Source organism: Vigna unguiculata, chromosome 4, assembly GCF_037176805.1.
Source record: "Vigna unguiculata cultivar grain cowpea cultivar isolate G323 ecotype 2 chromosome 4, ASM3717680v1, whole genome shotgun sequence".
Classification (NCBI taxonomy): Eukaryota; Viridiplantae; Streptophyta; class Magnoliopsida; order Fabales; family Fabaceae; genus Vigna; species Vigna unguiculata.
The window spans coordinates 5887369-5910030 of NC_140795.1; the positions used below are offsets into that span (position 1 = coordinate 5887369).

The 22662-nt window shown below is 33.2% G+C and overlaps 3 protein-coding genes across 3 annotated transcripts; 1 reads left to right on the forward strand and 2 right to left on the reverse strand.

Annotated features, from left to right (window-relative positions):
* Positions 1-1343: 1343 nt before the first annotated feature.
* Positions 1344-4808, reverse strand: LOC114182616 (early nodulin-like protein 20). Its single transcript, XM_028069514.2, has 2 exons — positions 4394-4808; positions 1344-2035 (listed from the first exon to the last, which is right to left on the reverse strand). Exons 1-2 carry the CDS (start codon positions 4584-4586, stop codon positions 1695-1697), a joined length of 534 nt encoding a protein of 177 aa, XP_027925315.1. The 5' UTR covers positions 4587-4808; the 3' UTR covers positions 1344-1694.
* A 7821-nt stretch (positions 4809-12629) lies between these two features.
* On the reverse strand, positions 12630-13995 carry LOC114182065 (uncharacterized). The gene is made up of 4 exons (XM_028068814.2): positions 13648-13995; positions 13326-13458; positions 13162-13262; positions 12630-13118 (listed from the first exon to the last, which is right to left on the reverse strand). Exons 1-4 carry the CDS (start codon positions 13993-13995, stop codon positions 12630-12632), a joined length of 1071 nt encoding a protein of 356 aa, XP_027924615.2.
* A 3844-nt stretch (positions 13996-17839) lies between these two features.
* LOC114181551 (Hus1-like protein) lies at positions 17840-19520 on the forward strand. Its single transcript, XM_028068031.2, has 2 exons — positions 17840-18524; positions 18864-19520. Exons 1-2 carry the CDS (start codon positions 18006-18008, stop codon positions 19305-19307), a joined length of 963 nt encoding a protein of 320 aa, XP_027923832.1. The 5' UTR covers positions 17840-18005; the 3' UTR covers positions 19308-19520.
* Positions 19521-22662: the final 3142 nt, after the last annotated feature.

Here is a 22662-nt window from a genome sequence, read left to right on the forward strand (position 1 = left end):
TTTATACTATTTGAAATATATGCATATGAGATAGTATTATGACTTAAATAATTTACCTTTACAAATTAAATTTTAATTGTTAATTATAATGAAATTATTTTAATTTATCAAATTAAAAATATTAATTAATTAATTAAAAATTATTTATATAATTAAATTTTTTTATTACATACATATATAATAAATCTTGAAAATATAAAATAAAAAATACCAATTTTTAAAGGAAGAAGTTGATATTTAATGTTGAGGGTATCAAAATTAAGGCATAAAGGAGGGGATAGAGGTAAAGACATAAAATAATGAGGTAAGTAAGATGAGGATGGTAAGAACAAGGCTATAAGAGAAGGAGGTGACACAAGATATTAGAGGAAGGGAAATCGAAAGAAAAGTCAATATAGGAGTTGAAGTGAAAAAAGAAAGATCGAGAATGCAAAAGGTGCATTAAGAAAGATGTTCGCTATATAGATACATGATCGAAAGGATGAACAATGAGAGATAGGAAGTTAGCATATGATAATTGTTGCAAAATATGGATTTGGTAGACATAATTGACATATCATAGGCAGTTTTGAAGCATTTATTATTTACAAAAATAAGGGAAAAATATAAATAGACTATTTATATATGTAAAAGGAATGTGACATATTATGGTTAGAATTCAAATTAACCAATAAGAAAAATGACAAATTCAATTTATGATTGGTTCAATTTCGGTCACAATTTTTGTAAATTTCCTTTATCAATTTTACCTTTGATAATTTAGTTTGTTGTAATTTTACATTTTACAATTTACATTTTCAATTTTTCCACTTTAATCCATCTTAATATTCTCCATTTTTTCTTTTCTATCGTTTAATCTTCATATGTAATTATATAAAAATACAAAAAAAAAGTTTAATTATTGAAAAATATATATATAATTTCATGATTGAAATCTACAATAAAAAAGAATTAAGTGAGTTAAATATATTTTTAAAATTAGTTCACAGTATAAACAATATTCACTTCAATTTTATCTTAATTGTAGAATCTTAAATCAATACACTCTGATTTAGATTAGAAATCAGTCATTTACTAGGCCAGTTGAAAAAAAAAAAAATCCACCTCAAGTTGATTACTTTCACCAAAAAAAGAACTAAACAAGGGTCAAATCAAAATCCTTGACAAACAACTTAATAAAACAAGTCAAGATTTTCAATTCACTTTACTAATAACAACAAAATCCGGATCAAAATAAACTTAACTTCCAATTTTTCTATCCATCATAATTATAACAAAAACAGAAAAAGAAAATGTTAGAACCAATTGAATTAATAAAACTAGACTAAAAAGAATTAGAATAGTGAAATCTAAACATCTCAAATTAAAACAGTTTCAAGATTTTAAAAATGTTTACATATATACTTTTAATCATAAAAAAGAGTAACAAAAGTTATAAGATAAAATCAGAGCATATAGAAGATGAACAAGGTTTTTTCTTCACCATGACCAAAAGCATCCCTGTGGGCTAGTTAGAATGCAACATGCACAAACCCTAAAAACCTAACATCTAACCATCAACACAACCTTTCAATAACAAACAACCATATCAATGCTTCTTCCCAATGTTATCATCGAATATTTCGATTTTCTACCGAGTTGTTTTGTGTTGTCCTCCGTTATAGCTCAGAGAAACCAAATTCTCGTACCAGTACCTAAAATCCATCGATGAAAACCAAGTTGAGAAAACAAAGCACATTAACCAGAATGGTCCAAATGCAGGAACACATGAGTGAGGGCAAAAGAGAAGAAGACACCGCCATGGATGATGGTGCTGGTGCCATTGCAGGAAGTTGTTGAACATTGACAGCAACTTTCATGCCATGGAAACAGTAGCCTCCACCTGAGAGGTAGTAATAGGTCCTTGCCTCTGTCATCTGCACCACATCACGACCACCTCTTGTCACGTTGCTTATGAAGTCTCTGTCTATGCAATTCTCGTAGCTTGTCTCGTTCACCTCCAGAACATTGAAGTATCTTTTGTCAAACTTGAACACTTCGCATGAAATTCATTGCATTAGCAGATATATATTTGTAAGAACAAAATAAGACAATCACTTATGCATGTCGTGTATATATATTCCATATTCCAACACCAAGAACTATATGTGAAGATATATTGATATAGACAATGATAGTTTGACTATTAAATTTCGACAACTTTATCTAATAACATGATGTGTCATTTTTTAAGTGATTTTGGAAGATTGAAAATGAGAAAAATAAAAAATGAAAAACTACTTAGAACATAACACCTAAGATTATAAGAAAAAGTTGTCAAAATTTAGTAGTCAAAAGATATTTTCCTAATAATGTTTATCTGAATTTTCTGTCTTTAAAGTTTGGTATGCTTTATTTTTAAGGTATATAATTTTAATTAGTTGATCACAATTATCTTAATGATGATGTTCCATTTTATATAATTTTATTTAAACATACAAATACTAACACAATGGTTTTAGTTAATTAGGTCTTATTTTTTTAACAAGTTTAGGGTGACGAGTAGTCCAGATTTTTTTTTATGTGATGTATATTCAAAATATACTGATTTTGATATATTAAAACCTGATGAGTATCTGAAAAGTATATTATAGGAACAACACTAAAAAAACCATAAAATAATCCAAATTTCTAACTTTGATATTTTTGTAAGAGGATAATAGAGAAACAACAGTAAAAAAGTCATAAAATAATCCAAATTTCTAATTTTGACATTTTAAAAAAATAATACATTACAAAATATCAAAATCAGTATCTTAAAAGTACAATAGAAAAACAAAAAACCATTAGCTAATCCAAATTTTCAGGGAGCTTGCTAGATACATATTCTAAAGATAAATCAGAGTGAAAATTAAAAAAAATCATAACCTTAATTTTAGTTAAATTTGCCTTTAATTTTCATATTAAAAATTATCTTTTTAGTATATGTGATTTAAAGAGAAAAAAATATCTCCCCTGCCTAAATGTCTTCTACAGTTACCAAAATTTAATAAATGGATATTATTTTGAGTTAAATTTGGTACTCAAAAGGAAAAGTAATGTAGGAAGTTTGATGATAAGAAGGCAAAATGAAAACAAGTTATCGAGAAATTGATTTGTAATTAATTATTAGGTTAAATTAATTATAGCTATATATTTGGAACTCATAAACTAAAAGGAATTTTTTTTTTAATTATATAGCTGAATAAAGAAATTTTAAATTTATGAGATCAAAAAAAAAAATTTAGATTTATGAGATCAAAACAAATTTATACACAAAAACACATTTAAATTTATTCACATTCTCTATGCTGAAAGAGGTTAAATTAAAAAACCAATTAACATGTTGTATTTCAGTCCATTCACATGTCATATAATGGTATGATTCTTGTATTATTTTTTCTATTTATCAAAACAAAAAACAATATATATATATATATATATATATATATATATATATATATATATATATATATATATATATATATATATATATATATATATATATATATATATCCTTATCCAAAATTTAAAGTACCTTTAGTTTTATGAAGCTTTCAATTGGCTATTACAATTTTTTTTGTCCGATATTTATATCAATGTGTGATTTTGAGTTAAAGCTTCCATTCTCAACGTTTTGAAAGGAAGATTCTTCTTCTTTTTCTTTTCTAATGTGATCTTATGCTTCTCTTGACTATGCCTTTAACTTTTTCTTTTTACCATATTTACTATATTTACTTTCAATACTATTACTTAAGGTTAATCTCTTCCAAATACCCAAATATTCCATTCCAAGCTCAAGAATTAATTATCACGTTTAATTGCCACATAATTATGGCAAAGTTTATGAATTTAACTAAAGGGTAAAAGAGTACTATGCTTTCTTTTTATACTCTCTTTTGTAAATATGAATAGAATGCTTATTCAATACTCCAACTCACCATATAATAATGTATTTTTCATCACAAAAACCACATGACATTTGTAAATATTAGAAGATCCAATTGAAAAGTTCTTAGAGAGCCAACAACATTATATCATATATAGTTTGTAAAATAAGAAAAAAAAAAACATAATGTTTTTAGAATAATCTAATGATTTTTTTTTTATATATGTGATTTTGACTAATAATCTTCTCTCATTCGCACATAATCATGTAAAAACATAAATGTTTCTGAATATTATGACTCCATATATGAAAATTGATCAATCTCAAACCCTATTGTGACGAAACCCTAAAGAGAAACAAATCATGATTATGGTTTAGAGAAGAAAAATAAAGATAGAACAAAAAATAGATGAAATGTTAATTATATCATTTTTTTTCTTGGAATCAAATTAAGAAACATAAAAAGGTATATATGTATGAACTTACAAAGCCAATCTCCAACATAGACATGTTGTTGAGCAGACCATTGAGTGTAGTTGACATCATGATTGATCCAACCTTTGGAGCCTCCCACCTTATGAAGCATCGGATTTCCCATCACCACCAACGACAACCACCCCATCACCACCACACTCGCCACCGTCGCTGCCGCCACTGTCACATCCTTCCGTATCGTCATTGTTCGATCGTACAAACAACACGCAGATAAACAGATAGATAGATATATAGATAGATAGATTATCCGGTTAAGAAAATCTCTACAACTCTTAACTAGAGTTTGTTCTCTTCATCACAAACATAAATGTGTCTTAAATAGTGTGGGGGAAATGAGATGAATGAAGCAGTTGTATAAAGAGGAGCATAGATAGTGACACTTTTTAAAGTGTTATGAAATGGTGCATAAGAAGAAGAACAGCCTCAGTGACACTGAAACGTAAAGTAAAGGCGTTTGGAATCAACAAATGTTATTGGTGCATTGTTGGGACAATGTAGGATCCCATGGTTTTTGTTTTTGTTTTGTCTTTTTCTCTTCATGGAATTGAGTGTTAAGGATTAATTAACACACTCAATCTTGTCTTTTAATGCAATTAAAGTTCGTAATAACTGCCAAATTAATACTAACCATGATGGTTGTGCAATCAGGCCATAATTAAGGATGCTTCCACTTTAAATCCGGTGTAACGTTTTGCTTATTTTGATATTTTAATAAGAAAATATTTTTATTACTATTTAGTTTCTGTCACTTAATATTCAGTTAATTAAACTTTTTATACTTTTACTGCTTCAAATTTTTTAAAGCAACAGTCCCTTCACCTTTTGTCAAAATTTAAAGTAATGGGATTAACTTGTTACATTAAAAGGCATGAACATTATTTTATTACATTAAACAATAAAGTAAACTTTGCACTTTTAAATATTTTAACAAATTATAATTTTTTGCAATCATAATGATTTTAATGTTGAGAGAATCAATGATACTTTTGTTTATTACTTTTTTATTTGCATATTGTTTTCCTATAGGTGATGTTGACAATTTTAATAATGACATAAGACTAGTCATCTCACATATTTTTATGTAGGATTACAAAATAAAAATATGAAAAAACATATATGACATTTTTATAAGTCAGTGTAATTATTTTACATTAAAGATTTTAATATTTGATGTAAATTTTGACATTTATAATAGACTCGTATGCATAAATATTGAGTTTCACATTGGATCAAAAGAGTCGTACGTAAATCTATTTAATATTAAGGTATTGTGTTTATTTTTCCTTAAACTTCTATGACACGACTTTTCTCTTTTTCGTGTGGTAAAGGTTTTGGAAATCATTTTGTGGTGTGATTCGCTGGTGTTAGATGTTCTGTAGTGGTAGGTGTTTTTATTTCGATTGTATTAGAGTATTTATGAGTCCAAGTGCATAATTATATTATATAAGTGTTTTAGATTTTTTACACTATTGAAATTAAAATCATGTGTGCTTATTCAGTGAGGGTTAAGATCTCTAATAATATTGTTTTCATCCATTTTCATCATTAATGGAGTCATTAATATTGTTTTCAAGATGTATTTTACATAAGATCTTATATTTTATTATAAAATTGTCACTATTAAACTTATTATATGAGTGTATTATAATTGTCATAATAAGTCGTCCTACAATCCAAATTTTATATAACTGTTATTCTTTATTTCGAGAGCTCTGATAGGTATGAATAGACTATAAAGAGGCACGAGTGGTCATGACTTCCCAATTTTTTTTTCTTTTTTTAAATTATATGTAATATATATTAGGAATATTGGAAATTGATGATAATTTAATTAAGTATTTTTTTTTCTTTTATAAAACACAATATTTAAATAAATAATAAAACATAAATCAAATTAAATGTACAATAAAGAATACAAAAATTATTAAGATAATTTTTATTTTCTCTCTCATTATCTTGCTCTCATTTCTCATATTCTTTTTCAATGAAGAAAAAAATGTAACTCTCTCTTACTGATAGTGAAATATTAGTTTAATAGTGAACATTATTTTTCATCTCATGAGTCTTTTGTATATTCATTTTTTTATGAGTGTAGAACGAAAAGTAATGTATTATTTATCTTTTCATAATCGGTTTTTAATCGTGGTTTGATTATCACAGATTTTTCTTTTAGTATGTACGTCTCTCTCAATTTTTTATTAGTTTGTGATAAATTATTCTTTAGTCCTAAACTTAAAAAAAATATAGGTATACTGCAGAATAAAATTAAAAATGAATTTCTTGTCCACAATATTGTTATTTTCATTGAAAAATAAATAATTACAAATTTTAGTTCTTATTCAATTACTGATAAGTTAAAGAATTTGAAGGAATTGTTATTTTCAATGAAAAAGAAATAATTACAAATTTTAGTTCTTATTCACTTATTGATGAGTTAAAGAATATAAAAGAATCAAGGGCTTAATGAAAAAGAAATAATTACAAATTTTAGTTCTTATTCACTTATTGATCACTTATTTTGAGTGTGCGTGTGTGTGTGAGTGTGTGTGCGTGTGTGTGTGTGTGTGTCATCTCACATAAATTTATATTAAATATTACAATAAACATTACTTTATGTTTTTGTGTTAGATGTACTACATCAATTAGAGTTAAGGTAAATTCACAATATGTAAGAGGGTGAAAATCTCACATTACAAGCCAATTTTGAGGTTGAATTAGGCTTAAAATCCACTTCTTATCATGGTATCAAAGCCATAGGCTAGAGTTTATCTTAGCGAGATTTATTATTTGTTGGGTCTATTGTTCCATCAACTATCAGGCCGCTATCAGACCACTCATTAATGTTTCACGCACGAGACATATTCGTATATACCTCGACATGAGAGAAGGGTGTTAAAAGTTCCAAATCGACTAGAGATAATGTCAAATCACAATATATATAATTGGGTGTAAACCTTATTTTACATACCGATATGTAATTAATTATAAATATATTAAGTAAAAAATTTATTTTATATTAATAAAAGGAACAACCTAAAGAAAAAAAACCAGTACATTATTTTAAAATTGTTATTTATTAAATGCATTATATATATATATATATATATATATATATATATATATATATTTTGTAGAACATTTGTTTATATTTTAAAATATTTGTACATCAGGACTCTTATATAATGTTTTGACCTAGCTCATAAAATATTAGGATAAATCCAATTATATCTTTAGGACGACAACAACCAAAGAAATACATTTTTTTACTGTAAAGCTCTAAATTTATACCATGGTGATCATGGGTTATCTTTTTCAACACCTGTGAAGGTCATATAAGGCATCCTTTTCCTTTTAGGGACTTTGAACACTGCGTTGACTGTAACATCCTAAAAAAAAATTACTTTAATTAAAATGTAACAATATAAAAGAAGCTTAATCGTTGCATCATTAATTATCCGAAACGCAGGAAAACAAAATTCAATATTCAATGTGACAATACTCAAAGGAAATTAAACCAAAAGTTATTACAAGTTTCCATAAAACCATAAAATAAATAGTAAAAATCCCTAGCTCTAACCCTGTTAGCCCTCACTCCGCAGTCCAGGCACCATCAGCATCATCTGTATTATCATCTCCTCCCGTGTAACGAGTTACACGATCATCGCCAAACACAACCAGAAAGGGTGAGTTCAATAATATAAGAAATCACATAAATTAAATAATATAAAACACCCAAACTTATTATCATATTTAGACCTTGGTTACATTCACAACACACCCGAAGGCTTTTCAACCTCTAACATACAACAAGGTTAGCCATGGACTCAGGATTTCATGATGCTCATACGAACCTGCCCGCTTGTGGTCCTGCCTCTACAAACCTCCTCGCTCGTAGTCCTATTCTACGGACCTACCCGCCCATAGTCCAACACATGTGATCCTCAAGCTACGTACCTCCCCGCACGCAACATCTCTCAACTGTGAGCACGAAACATACGAACCTAGCTCGCTCGTATCCCCACAGGAGAGTAATTGAGTATGAACCTCCCCGCTCATACCATCACATGTTATCCACCATCCATGAACCTACCCGCTCATGGCACAGCATCTTCTGATCCACGTTTTCATCAAAGAGTACAAACATTACACACAAACTGCACTAAACTCGCTTGGGCTAGAAGCCTTAGCTTAAGCGACCAGGCCTGTCTCGCTTAAGCTAAGCTTCCTCGCCTGAGCGAGCGTGCTGCCAGGGTTAATGTGCGAAGGCTCGCTTAAGCGAGCTGGCCCCGCCTGGGCGAGATCTCCCTTCGCTCAAAACAACATCACTCGCCTAGGCGACAAGACATCAGAACACACACTCCTCAGTTGCAATTTCTCGCTCAGGCAAGTACCTCTCACTTGAGCGAGGTACTCTGTCGCTCAAACCATGAGCTCCTCGCCTGAGCGAGTCCCTCGAGCACAACCTCCCCTCTACGCGATTTCTCACCTAAGCGAGCGAGATGTGCAAACATAACCCAAAATTTTGTTTCTGCTATTCTTGCCTAGGCGAGCCTATTTAGCTCGAGCGATAATAGCAAATACTCTCCCTGTCATACACGCAAAAACCTTTACCCAAAAACCCAAAACCCCATTCAACTATGTCCAACAATACACCACAGGATTCAACATTTTGTGCATCATTTGAACATCAAATTAGTCACTCCAATTGCAAAAACAGACCCTTAACACCAACAGTACCGCAATTTCCCCAAAATTCCCATACAATGCATAACAAATTGACCCAACCACATAGAAACAATTTCACCACTGATTCATACCAGAAGAAGCACGAAAATTCATGATCAAACACAGTTTATACATGCATTTCAAAGTATAAAAAATTCACAATCATAAAACAAGCAAGAGAACTCCCCTAACCTGAAATTTCTTGCTCAATTGGGTCTTTTAACCTTAACTTTGCACTACCACGAATAATTCCCCTTTGCTCTCAAAAACTCAGATTTCTTGGTTCTCTTTGACTCCCCTTGGCACCCCAAACTCGTGCTGCCCTTTCACTCTAGATTTCAGACTTCACTAAAACCCTTCTAATTACCCAAATTTCCCTTTTTATATGGTTCTTAATTATGGTTAATAAAAAAACGAAAAAGGCTTTTAATTAAGTATAATTGTCTTTCATATCTCATTATGGGTTGTTGTCTTTCCCCTCCCTTGGCTGCCCAAGAGTTCAAGGCAATTGCACAACCAATTCAACCAAATCACATTTGTGATAATCCTCAATATTTTAGGATTTCATTATCACATTTCACACTCAAATATATCAATAAAATAATTGTACACATTTAAAATAACACACAAAATTGACATACTTAGGACTCGAACTCAAGTCCTATCACACAATCAAGTACTCTTAACCACTTGAGCTAGTAGTTTTCCACGTCATAACCTTCTGCATTAAATTCCTTAAAGGATTTCTTTACCCGCATTTATTAAATAATTATTTACTTAACTATTTAATTTTCTCGGGTCTTACATTCCCCCTACCTTTAAAGATTTTCATCCTCGAAAATAGGACTTACCAGGAAACAAGTGCGAATAGGATTGCCTCATGCGATCTTCCATCTCCCAAGTCATCTCCTGAGTAATCTCCCAAAGCACTTTCACGGTTTTGATCTCTTTCCCTCGCAGCTTCTTCACTTGCGAGTCTAGAATCTGCACCGGTCCAGTGTTCACAGTCAAATCCTCCCTGATCTGGATATCGTCTGACTCCGCATGTGAGATGGATCTGTTATGTATTTCCTCAACTGAGAGACATGAAATACATTATGCAGATTCACCAAGTGTGGTGGCAGGGTGATCTCATAAGCTGCAGCGCCAATTCTCCTCAAAATCTGATAAGGCCCAACAAACCTCGGAGTTAACTTCCTTGATTTGATGGCCCTTCCGATACCTGTTGTCGGTGTCACCCTGATGAATATATGATCCCCAGCCTCGAACTCTAGAGGTCGCCTCCTCTTATCTGCGTATGATTTTTGTCTACTCTAAGTAGCCCTCATTCTCTCCTGAATTGCCCTAACCTTCTTAGAAGTCTGCTGTAGAAACTCGGGACCCAACACCAAAGATTCTCCATCCTGATTCCAACACAACGGTGTCGTACACCGTCGCCCATACAACGCCTCATAAGGTGCCATACCTATACTGGAGTGATAACTATTGTTGTACGTGAATTCCACCAATGGAAGCATCTCACTCCAATTTCCCATATGATCCAGCACACAAGCCCTTAAGAGATCCTCCATGGACTGGATCGTACGCTCCGACTGCCCATTAGTCTGTGGATGATATGCAGAACTCATCCTCACCTGGGTCCCCAATGCTGCCTGTAGAGACTGCCAAAAGCGAGATGTGAATATCGGGTCTCTGTCTGATACTATGCTAGCAGGCACATCATGCAACCTAACCACTTCTCGCACATACAACTCGGCCAATTTATCCAACGATCACTTCTGATTAATAGCGAGGAAATGAACACACTTTGTCAAACTGTCCACTATTACCTAGATTGAGTCATGCCCTTTAACAGACCTCGGCAAATGAGTCACGAAGTCCATGACAATATTATCCAATTTCCACTGAGGGATGTCCAACGACTCTAGTGTACCCCCTGGTTGCTGATGTTCAATCTTGGCCTTTTGGCATACCAAACACGATGCTACGAAGTCGATAATATCGGTTTTCATACCATTCCACCAGAAGGACTGTTTCAAATCTTGATACATCTAAGTCATACCTGGGTAGATGCTAAGACGACTTTTATGCCTTTCTTCCATGATCTGTTTCCTCAGTCTCCAATTCCCTGGTACACAGAATCTATCTCTGAATCGTAAGATACCATCTGACCCCATCCTGTAATCCTTCCCTTTCTCAGTCCCTATCCAACTCACAAACTGTTGCAGCTCAGCATCGCTCTTTTGTTGCTCTCGGATGGTCTCTAATACATCACTGGTCAATGTTAGAACACTGCATCTGATGGAATCTTCACTCAATTGTATACCCAGATTCATATCTCTAAGCTTCTCAATCAATTCTAGCTCATTCACCATCATGGCCGATATATGCATCCTTTTCCGACTCAAGGCGTCTGAAACAACATTTGCTTTACCAGGGTGGTAAAGCAACTCAAAATCATAGTCCTTGAGGTACTATATCCATCGTCGTTGTCTCATATTCAACTCCTTCTAATCGAATAGGTATTTCAAACTTTTATGGTCACTGAAAACCTGGAACTGGGAGCCATATAAGTAGTGTCTCCATGTCTTAAGAGCAAACACTAATGCGGCCAACTCTAAATTATGGGTAAGATAGTTCTTCTTGTGCACCTTTAACTGCCTAGAAGCATAGGCTACTAGTCTCTTCTCCTGCATCAGTACGCAACCCAACCCATGATAGGATGCATCATAATACACCTCAAATTTCTTACTTGTGTCTGGTATAGCTAGCACCGGAGCTGTCGTCAATCTCTTCTTCATCTCCTCAAAGCATTCCTCACATTTCTCTGTCCATGAGAATGGTTGGTCTTTTCTGGTAAGTTGGGTCAAAGGACTCACCATTTTAGAAAATCCTTCCACAAACCTCTTGTAGTACCCAGCCAAACCCAAGAAGCTTCGTACCTCAATCACAGTCTGTGGTCTTTCCCATTTCAACACCGTATCAATTTTGCTTAGATCTACCGCAATACCATGTGTTGAAATAACATGCCCCATAAACTATACCTCTTCTAACTAAAACTCACATTTAGACAGCTTACCATAGAGCTGATGTTCTTTGAGTACTGCCAATACTACTCTAAGATGATCTGCATGTTCCTCCTTGTTCTTGGAGTAGATGAGAATATCATCGATGAACACCACCACAAACTTATCCAAATAGGGCTGAAAAATCTGATTCATATAATCCATAAAGATTGTTGGAGCATTAGTCACTCCAAATGGCATTACTATATACTCGTAATGTCCATACCTTGACCTGAATGCTGTCTTCTGGACATCTTCCGGTTTGACCAAGATCTGATGGTATCCAGACCTCAAGTCAATTTTGGAGAACATACATGTCCCTCTTAGTTGATCAAGCAAATCATCAATCATCGACAGTGGGTATTTGTTCTTTATCGTCAGTTTATTCAATTGCTGATAACCTACACATAACCGAGAACTCCCATCCTTCTTTTTCACTAGTAACACAGGAGCTCCCATGGTGACGCACTAGGTCTGATAAACTTCTTCTCTAGCAGATTCTCGATCTGCTTTTTCAGCTCTGCCAACTCCGCTGGTGCCATTCTATAAGGAGCGGCCGACACTGGACCCGCTCTAGGGATTAGATCAATAGAGAAATCTATATCCCTACTTGGTGGCAATTCGGGTATTTTATCAGGAAATACGTCGACATACTCGTCCACCACTGGTATACTTCTGATCTTTTCCTCTGTGCTCTTCTTTTCTCCTTGAGCCACTATCATGAAACAAGTAGCTCCATCTTCCATTTCCTTCAAGGCTCTGTGAGAGGAGATCAACTCAATTCCCTTTGACTCTGGGAACACCACCCTGTGTTGTCCACAATCAAAGACTATGTGATTGTTTGACAACCAGTCAATTCCTAATATCACGTCCAAACCCTCCAAAGGCAAGCATATGAGGTTCACCTTGAATCGTCTGCCCTCTACCTCCAACGAGCACCCAACACAGGCAGAATTAGTTGCAACCTACCCAGATGCTGGTGTCGAGACGATCACCTCGCACCCCAGAGTCGCAAGTCGACAATCCCAGTTTCTTCACGCAGTCGTGGGATATGAAGGAGTGTGAAGCTCCTGAGTCAAACAGCACTAACACACTGTTACCATACAAAAAACAATAATCTAGAATGAGATTACCTGACCGGGAGGCCTTAGTGCTGGTCATGGCGAAAACCCGGCCTGCCGCTCTCGGCCTATCAGAGGAAGGTGGTTGAGATCGTGATCCGGGGGTGGACTTCTTATTCGAACACTTGTTAGAAAAATGCCCCGGCTAATCACATGGATAGCACTTACGAGTGCCAACACTGTTGCTTCCACTGCTCGTTGGTTAAGTGCAATCTCTCCTCAGATGCTTTCCTCCACAATTATAACATCTCAACTTCTGCGGGGACGATGTAGGTTGACTATAGGGCTTCTTCTGATTTCTGCCCTCTACACTGCTCCTCTAAGGTCGACTAACCCGACTGGGCCCCATCTCTAATTGTTCCAGGCTTTTGGCCTGCTCGACCAAAACGGGAAACTCTCTGACCCTCAAAGGCACTATAATGCTTCGCAACTCATGTTTCAAGCCGCCCTCAAACTTCCCGCAGCGCCACTCCTCGGTGACGGTCTGTGAGTAGAACTTAGATAGGTATTCAAACCTCTCCACATATGCTTGCACAGACAAGCTCCCCTGTTGTAGTGTGAGAAATTCTGCCTCGCGCTCATGTTTAGCGCTGTCAGGAAAGTACTTCTCCAGGAACCTCCTCCTGAAGTTGGTCCATGACACCTCCTCCTCCTGGGTCTGCATCTGTTGTTGCATCCCCATCCACCAATACTCGGCCTCAATCACTAACAGAAAGGTGGCGAATGTGAGTTTCTGCGCCTTTGTGCATTCTATCACCCGAAAGATCTTCTCGCACTCGCGTAACCACGCGTCTGCCTCATCTGGGGTAGCCTTCCCAGTAAATTTGGCTGGCTTATGACGCATGAAATCCTCCATCGTCACAGGTTTCACCGGAGGAATCATCGCTCTAGGTTGTGTTGCCACTGGTTGCATAGAGTCCACCATCCTATGGATCGCATTAGCAATCTCATCAGCACCTACGGTATTCCTACGTCTCCGGTTTGCCATAGCATGTGCACGCCACATTGTTCAGCTGTTAACATTAGACAGCTGGAATTAAAATAAGGACTACTAGTTACCAACAATCACTAAAATACATAACACAGTTCACAGACAATAAACTATTAGCTCACTCCCCAAATTCCCCAAAAATTCAAAACATTTGCTTTAATACCAAATGTAACATCCTAAAAAAAATTACTTTAATTAAAATGTAACAATATAAAAGAAGCTTAATCGTCGAATCATTAATTATCCCAAACGCGGGAAAACAAAATTCAATATTCAATGCGACAATACTCAAAGGAAATTAAACCAAAAGTTATTACAAGTTTCCATAAAACCATAAAATAAATAGTAAAAATTCCTAGCTCTAACCCTGCTAGCGAGATGTGCAAACATAACCCAAAATTTCGTTTCTGCTATTCTCGCCTAGGCGAGCCTATTTAGCTCGAGCGATAATAGCAAATACTCTCCCTGTCATACACGCAAAAACCTTTACCCAAAAACTCAAAACCCCATTCAACTATGTCCAGCAATACACCACAGGATTCAACATTTTGTGCATCATTTGAACATCAAATTAGTCACTCCAATTGCGAAAACAGACCCTTAACACCAACAGTACCGCAATTTCCCCAAAATTCCCATACAATGCATAACAAATTGACCCAACCACATAGCAACAATTTCACCATTGATTCATACCAAAAGAAGCACGAAAATTCATGATCAAACACAGTTTATACATGCATTTCAAAGTATACGAAATTCACAATCATAAAACAAGCAAGAGAACTCCCCTAACCTGAAATTTCTTGCTCAATTGGGTCTTTTAACCTTAACTTTGCACTACCACCAATAATTCCCCTTTGCTCTCCAAAACTCATATTTCTTGGTTCTCTTTGACTCCCCTTGGCACCCCAAACTCGTGCTACCTTTTCACTCTAGATTTCAGACTTCACTAAAACCCTTCTAATTACCCAAATTTCCCTTTTTATATGGTTCTTAATTATGGTTAATAAAAGGTTAAAATACCTTTTTGGTCCCAATTTTCGTCAAGTTTTTTCAAATAAGTCCTAATTTTGGTTTTGTGTTCAAATAGGTCCCAATTTTCGTCAATTATGTTCAATTGAGTCCTTTTTTGCTAACACCGTTTAAATCATTAACGGCATGAACAGTGACTGCCACGTGTCATTTTGTGGTTTTTTTGAATTTTTTTTTTATTTTTTTTTAAATTTTTTATTAAATTTTGTTAATTTTTTTTAAATGTACACGTGTCAACTTAGGAGTGTGCCACGTGTCACTTCGTGATTTTTTTGAATTTTAAAAAAAAATTAATTTTTTTTAAATGTCCACGTGTCAACCCAGTAGCCTGCCACGTGTCAAAGTCAATATTCTAAATTCAATTTGGTCCCTATATTTGTTATTTTTGTTCAATTAGGTTCCAATTTTTGTTAACATTAACCAATTTGATCCCTCTCCAAATTAAAACCAAATTTAATTTTTATATTAAAATTCATATTTTTTATTAAATATCTTTATATAATATATTAAAATTCACATCATTATAACTTTGATATAAAAATTAAATTTAGTCACATCTTCTATAGGACCAAATTGGTTAATCTTAACAAAAATTAAGACCTAATTGAACAAAAATAACAAATAGAGGGACCAAATTGAATATAGAATATTGACTTTGACACGTGGACATTTAAAAAATAATTCAAAAAAAATTCAAAAAAATAAAATAAAAAATTCAAAAAAACACAAAGTGACACGTGGCACACTTCTGGGTTGACACGTGTACATTTTAAAAAAAATTAAAAATAAATTAAAAATAAAATTAAAAATAAAAAATAAAAATAAAAAAAAAAATTCAAAAAAACCACGAAATGACACGTGGCAGTCACTGTTCATGGTCGTTAATGATTTAAACGGTGTTAGCAAAAAAGGACCCAATTGAACATAATTGACGAAAATTGGGATCTATTTGAACACAAAACCAAAATTAGGACTTATTTGAAAAAACTTGACGAAAATTGGGACCAAAAAGATATTTTAACCTTAATAAAAAAACGAAAAAGGCTTTTAATTAAGTATAATTTCACAACCAAATCACATTTGTGATAATCCCCAATATTTTAGGATTTCATTATCACATTTCACACTCAAATATATCAATAAAATAATTGTACACATTTAAAATAACACACAAAATTGACATACTTAGGACTCAAACCCAAGTCCTATCATACAATCAAGTACTCTCAACCACTTAAGCTAATACTTTTCCATGTCATAACCCTCTGCATTAAATGCCTTAAAGGCTTCCTTTACCCATATTTATTAAATAATTATTTACTTAACTATTTAATTTTCTCGGGTCTTACATTGACATACTACACCGCTCTGAAGTGCTTCTTCATGGTCGAAGATAATGCTCCTCTTCGAGCGAATCCTTCCGATATGGTATTTATGGTTCCCTAACTAGGGGCCTAGCATCTGAACGTCTTTCTTCGTGTGGTGTTGGATCCTCCTTGTTTTTATCTTTACTATCTTAATCTCAACGACCTTCCCTCCTTTCTTCATGCCTTTTGGACCTGCCTCGTGAGCTGCCAACATCATTTCTTTTCACAAAGTGTTTGAGAGATGACTAGCTTGGATGAATTCTTCCATCTTGTCTTTGAGGGTTGCACACTCATCAGTGGTGTGCTCCTAATTATGGTGGAACGTACAATGTTTCTTCATGGCAACATTTAGTAGTGTTTATGATTTTCTAAGTGGTGGCATAAAATCTACTTGTAATGCCTCTTTTAGGACACAAGATCTCAAGCCATTTAAAAGTGTGTAACGTGAGAATCGGAGAGGCTTAGACTCTCTTTGGTGGAACCCACCCTGTTTGTACAAAATCTCGCTTGATTCTTTTGTTTTTTAACTAACATGGTCTCGACTCTGATATTGTTTTTATTTTCTCTCATCTCTTTTAGTTGTATGAACTTTGCAGCTAGCTACCTTAGCTCGTTCTTGCTTGTAGTCCATGTTATGCACAAATCGTCGATAAAGAGTCATGATATCATACATGTAACCATGTAGTGAAAAGTCAACTTTCCAATTTGAAGTGAAATAGTTTGGATATTAGTTAAATTTCATCTACCACCCATGGAATCATAGTGTTTAGAATACCTGAAAAACACTATAGTTAGTTCACCATAAGTATTTATACCATTGATTTGAGTGTTTCATATAAAAGAAAAGTTGTTAAAAAATAAGGTTTTTTAGTCAAAATTATTAATTAGTAAAGCCAATAAATACTTTAAATTGAATATCTTTTGAGATCAATAAATAAATTCAAAAATAATATCTAAAATTAAAGCATTTCACACAAAGAAAATTATCAAATCTAATGCTAGTATTTATACAACTTTTCAAATTAGTTACTGTAACAATAAATAAGGTTTATTTTTCTTTGAGGGATGTAATGTAATACTAACTCAACCCGGTTTGATCAAACAGACTGACCGGTCCGGTTTTCTGAGCAACCTTCTAAACCCCATTTTCAATGAGTTCTCTCCATTCCCATTTTGTTTTCCTCAAAAAATAAACCGCTGAATTGAATCAATTTTCCCACCAAAAACAAACGCAAAGTTCTTCACTGTCTTCGTTCATTCACCCAACTTTTCAATTTCTCCATTGAAATCGTTTCCGCCATGAAATTCAAGGCCTTCGTCACCGACAACGGCGTCAACCTCCTCGAGAGGCGGTTCCTCCCCGCCCTCGAGAAAACCGGAAAATCCTGCCACCTCTACCTCACGCGCGACCACGCGCTCTTCCTCCACAACCTCCTCAACGGCGACGGCGTCCACTCCGTCGCGCAGTTCCGCAAGGAGGCGCTCTTCCACGACTACCGCATCTCCAGCAACAACGACGACCGCATCGCCTTCGCCGTCGACCTCTCCCTCCTCCTCCGCGCCCTCCGCAGCGCCGTCGCCATCGCCTCCGAGTACTCCGCCTCCTCCTCCACCGCCACGCGCCTCGAGATCAAGCTCGTCAAGAAACTCTCCCCGAACTCCACCCAGTCCATGCCCTTCCTCACGCTCGAAACGCGTGGCTATAAGTCCGCCGTGATTCAAGACATTCCCATCTCCAAACCCTTGTCGCGGGCGCAGGTTACCGAGCTTCAGAGCGCGCTCGATTCGGCGCAGAATCTCCCTCCAACACTCGTTCAGGTTCATATCTACAGTTTAATCGTGTTTTTTGATATTGGAGAAAATTGCAGACAAATGCTGATTGTTGCGGTCAAATTGCCATGATATAGGAAGTTATTTTGAAATTAAAATTATTGTGCGGTGAAGAGAATCTAATTTATTTGTAAAGATAAGAGGAGACTAGTTTGAATTGGTAGAGAGAGATTTTCTTTAGCAAGTTACATTGCAGTAGTAATGTGTGAATGAATCTCCTATTGAGTTGTGATCAGAGAGACTGTGTAGTCGTGTTTGTGTGTAAGAGAAGATGAATCAGTGTAAATTTGAGTCTTTTTCACTCATTTAATTTCGACATCCATGCAGGTGCCTGATTCGAATCAATTGTTGAACTTGGTGGATCGGATGAAGCAGGTGGGAGATGTTGTGAATGTGTTCATAAGTAAGCATGGGGATTTGAGCGTGCAGGTTTCGACCACACTGATCAGTCTGGGTGCTGAGTTTCGGAAACTGGCGGTGATTGGAGAGCAAACAAATGCCCCTTCTGAAGATCAAAATCTCAGTGCTCAGACACGATCTTCAAGGTCCATTTCAAGAGGAGATGGACAATCTGTGCAAGTGAGTGTGAAGCACTTCGCCAAGAGCCTCCAGTGTCACTTGGCCAGACCAGATTGTGCTTTCTACGGGATTGGTCCACAGGGCAGTTGCCTCACAGTCATATTTCAGTTCTTCATTCCAGGCACTCGCGAGACTGATAAATCCATTAGCTTGCATTGCAGGCTTCCAGTTCTTGATTCTGGTTCTGGCTAAACACCAACACTCTTCCTGTTATGTAAGTTCCTTTTTGATAGCCTCAGAAATTGAGTTCAGAAAATGTTATGTTGTTAGTGTTTATAATGACTGCTGTGATAAGCCTTTTAACTAGAATAGTGAACTAATTTCTTGTATGTATGACAAAGTTTACATTATATAGTTGTATAATGTGACAGATGTTATGTTAGGGTACAATGTTATCTTAGTTAATGTGAATCATAAGTTAAGGGAGCAAATTAGGTTATTGAAAGTGTTCAATAATGTGAAATTGAAAGAGTGCATCTAGAGAAATCTACTTTAGGTCTTTGCATATTTACAGGTCATTCCATAATCAATACTTTAGCTCTTTGCAATTATACGGGTCATTCCATAATCAGGACTTTAGGTCTTTTTCACTTGGTGAAATTCATGTGGGGTTTATTGTCCTAATAATTGTTTTAGCTCCCTAGAGAAGAGTGGATATTTCTGTTTACAATGATTTGTGTTGAGAAAATGTCTAGTTGATTAGTGTTTACAATGACTGCTGTGATAAGTTTTTAACGAGAATATCGAATTAATTTCTTGTATGTATGACAAAGTTTACATTATATAGTTGAATAATGAATGCTGTCTTAGTTATCCTGATGTGAAGCATGGATGAAGAAGGTAAGAGAGCAAATTAGGTTATTGAAAATGTTATTCTTTTCAAGTCAGTGATAATGTGAAATTAAAACAAAGTGCAATCTAGAGAAATCTACTTTTAGGTCTTTGCATTTATACAGGTCAATCCATAATCAGGACTTTAGGTTGCCTTCCCTGTAATTGGGGTACTTTAAGAATCACTTTAGGCCTTGATCTGGATTATAAAAATGTATAACAATATTACCAAATTGAATGGTGAAATCATGAAAACCGTATTAGTTATAATTATCTTATTGTAATGGTGCATTCGATAAATGAAATAGAATTAAATAATTCGAGAAAATTTATTTAAGAAAATTATGAGTCATGTATTAGAATATGCAATAATGAAGTGTCATGTAGATTTGTGTACTTTTATAAATTAGTTTTGTTGTATCCACCTTTCTTTACCAAATTATGTTTGAGTTAACCAGTTTTAATATCATGTTAATTTTGTATTATTTAAGTTCATTTTAATTTTATTACAAATAAAAGTATTGATATAACTTCTTAATATATTTTCACAATTAAGTATCGTTTTTAATTCATTATTATTTTAATTTATGTAAATAATTATTTGTGATGTTTTCAATTTTGAATATAAATTGTCATGAATATCATTTACTTTGATTTTAATTAAAATACCTTCGTATTATTTTATCTTATTGCATGTTTATAAGAGATTAGCTTCATGTGTAATATATATATATATATATATATATATATATATATATATATATATAATTTTTTAGTGTAACTCTAATATAATTATTCTTTATCTTAACTATTTTTTAACCTAAATGTTAAAGGAGTTATTTATTAGAATAATTAAATTAAAAACATTAAAATTAAAATTTATTCTCTTAAATTAAATTTATAAAATAACTTAATAAATATGATAACATTGATTATAATCAATCTGGATTATTATAATTTGATATTTTATTAAAAAAAATTCAATTGCTTAATTATGTAAACTGATAAATGGAAATTCAATCACTACAATTTATAACATTACCAATTGAGTTTTTAATGAATTCAGTAATATGACAAAATTAAAAGCATTAAGCGAGTGTCAAATAACAATCCTTTTAAATTATCAATTAAATATGAAATTAAAATGAATTTAAGAGAATTACAATCAATAAATATATCATAACCTATCAATTGAAATTTCAAACTATACATTTCTTGTTTCTTTAATTCATCATACTTGCTTATAAATGTACTACGATGACTAGAATTATAATAAAAACTATCATCGATCTTATACCTTCAATAGATTAAAATAATTTTATTATTTTATTGTTTATGTTAATAATTTTACATTTAAACTTCCACATTCTTAGACTAAAATTAATCTATATCGAAATTAATTTATATTTTAACGATTCGAATAATTTATATTTATCAATATTTTTTAATAAGATTCCATCAATTTATACAGTCCAAATTTTAATAGTTCTTGAGAAATATTGTTAACGATATATAATATCGATTACTTTTTACTCATCAATTTATATATTAAAACGCATTAAAAATAATTACATTGTCAACTTAAATTTAAAAAATAATTTTTGTCCTTAATTTTAGTAGGATTGCAAAATTTATTTTATTTATGATCAGTTTGTAGAATCCAATGACACGCGTCATGAAATAAAGGGAAATTTTCAATTACATTTCACTTACACAACCTAACAAAAGAATGAAAAGTGTAAAGCTAAAAACATGTCGAAATAATTAATTTCTTAAAAAATAATATTCATTTTTTTTATCTATGAATTAATGTACGTGTTAAAAAGTTTACAACAACATATTCACACGGTTCAAACAACATTATATAATACAACGGAATAAATAATATAAATTAAAAGAGATTTTTTTTTTATATATTATGATATGAATATTTTCTTTGTAAATTAGCTTTTACTGGAAAGTATGCTTGCTAAATAAAAATTGGTTGAAGTTATCGTTCATTTCTTCATTTGCTGAAATAAACAAATATGAAAAATAAACAGTGTAATTTCAATCATAGAATAAAAGAAGGGAGAAAATTAATCTTCATTCTTCGTGTGTGTATATATAAGAAATCAGCATACATAATGTAAGTAAGATATTTTTAATATAAACGATATAAAATTGAATTTAAATACATTATGGTTTAATTTGGATGAAAATAGATATTATAATTAAGTTGAATGTTCAAAGAACAAAATAACTAGTAACAATTTTCTAAATTACTATAATTATGTATTGTTTGACTATTCTCAATTAATTTCAATGTTGTAACCGTATAATGTATATATAGTGGAAATTTGAATAACACTATATACTTACATTGTTAGTTTGAATCCTTCTGTTCATAAAAAAATGATTAACTGAAATTTTGAGGGACCATTTTGCAACGACTTTGTGTGTGCGCCCCAAGAACATGTCTCAGCCAATAAAAAAGGATTAACTTTTTCGAGACAAAAGATCACCGAAATGAATTTTGTCTCTTCAAACGAAGTTTAAGTTAAAAACTGAACCATTAATTCCAAGCTTAAGAAATTTGCTTTGTTCTGCTATCTACTCTAATGGTAGAACTTTATGATATTCTGCAATGACTTTGTTTTGCTTCACAGAACAGAAAATGTAGAAGAATGAAGCAAAGTTTTAATCAACAAGTAGATACAATAGTCAAGTCAAATTG

Excerpts from the sequence above, each read along its gene's own strand:
- LOC114182616 (XM_028069514.2), bottom strand. The coding sequence starts at position 4,586 with ATGACGATACGGAAGGATGTGACAGTGGCGGCAGCGACGGTGGCGAGT. Across the intron at positions 2,036-4,393 it reads CTATGTTGGAGATTGGCTTT|TGTTCAAGTTTGACAAAAGA; the intron begins GTAAGTTCATAC and ends TTTCATGCGAAG.
- LOC114182065 (XM_028068814.2), bottom strand. The coding sequence starts at position 13,995 with ATGGGGATGCAACAACAGATGCAGACCCAGGAGGAGGAGGTGTCATGG. Across the intron at positions 13,459-13,647 it reads TAGAGATGGGGCCCAGTCGG|CCGGGGCATTTTTCTAACAA; the intron begins GTTAGTCGACCT and ends CCATGTGATTAG. Across the intron at positions 13,263-13,325 it reads CACTAAGGCCTCCCGGTCAG|GAGCTTCACACTCCTTCATA; the intron begins GTAATCTCATTC and ends TGTTTGACTCAG.
- LOC114181551 (XM_028068031.2), top strand. The coding sequence starts at position 18,006 with ATGAAATTCAAGGCCTTCGTCACCGACAACGGCGTCAACCTCCTCGAG. Across the intron at positions 18,525-18,863 it reads TCCCTCCAACACTCGTTCAG|GTGCCTGATTCGAATCAATT; the intron begins GTTCATATCTAC and ends ACATCCATGCAG.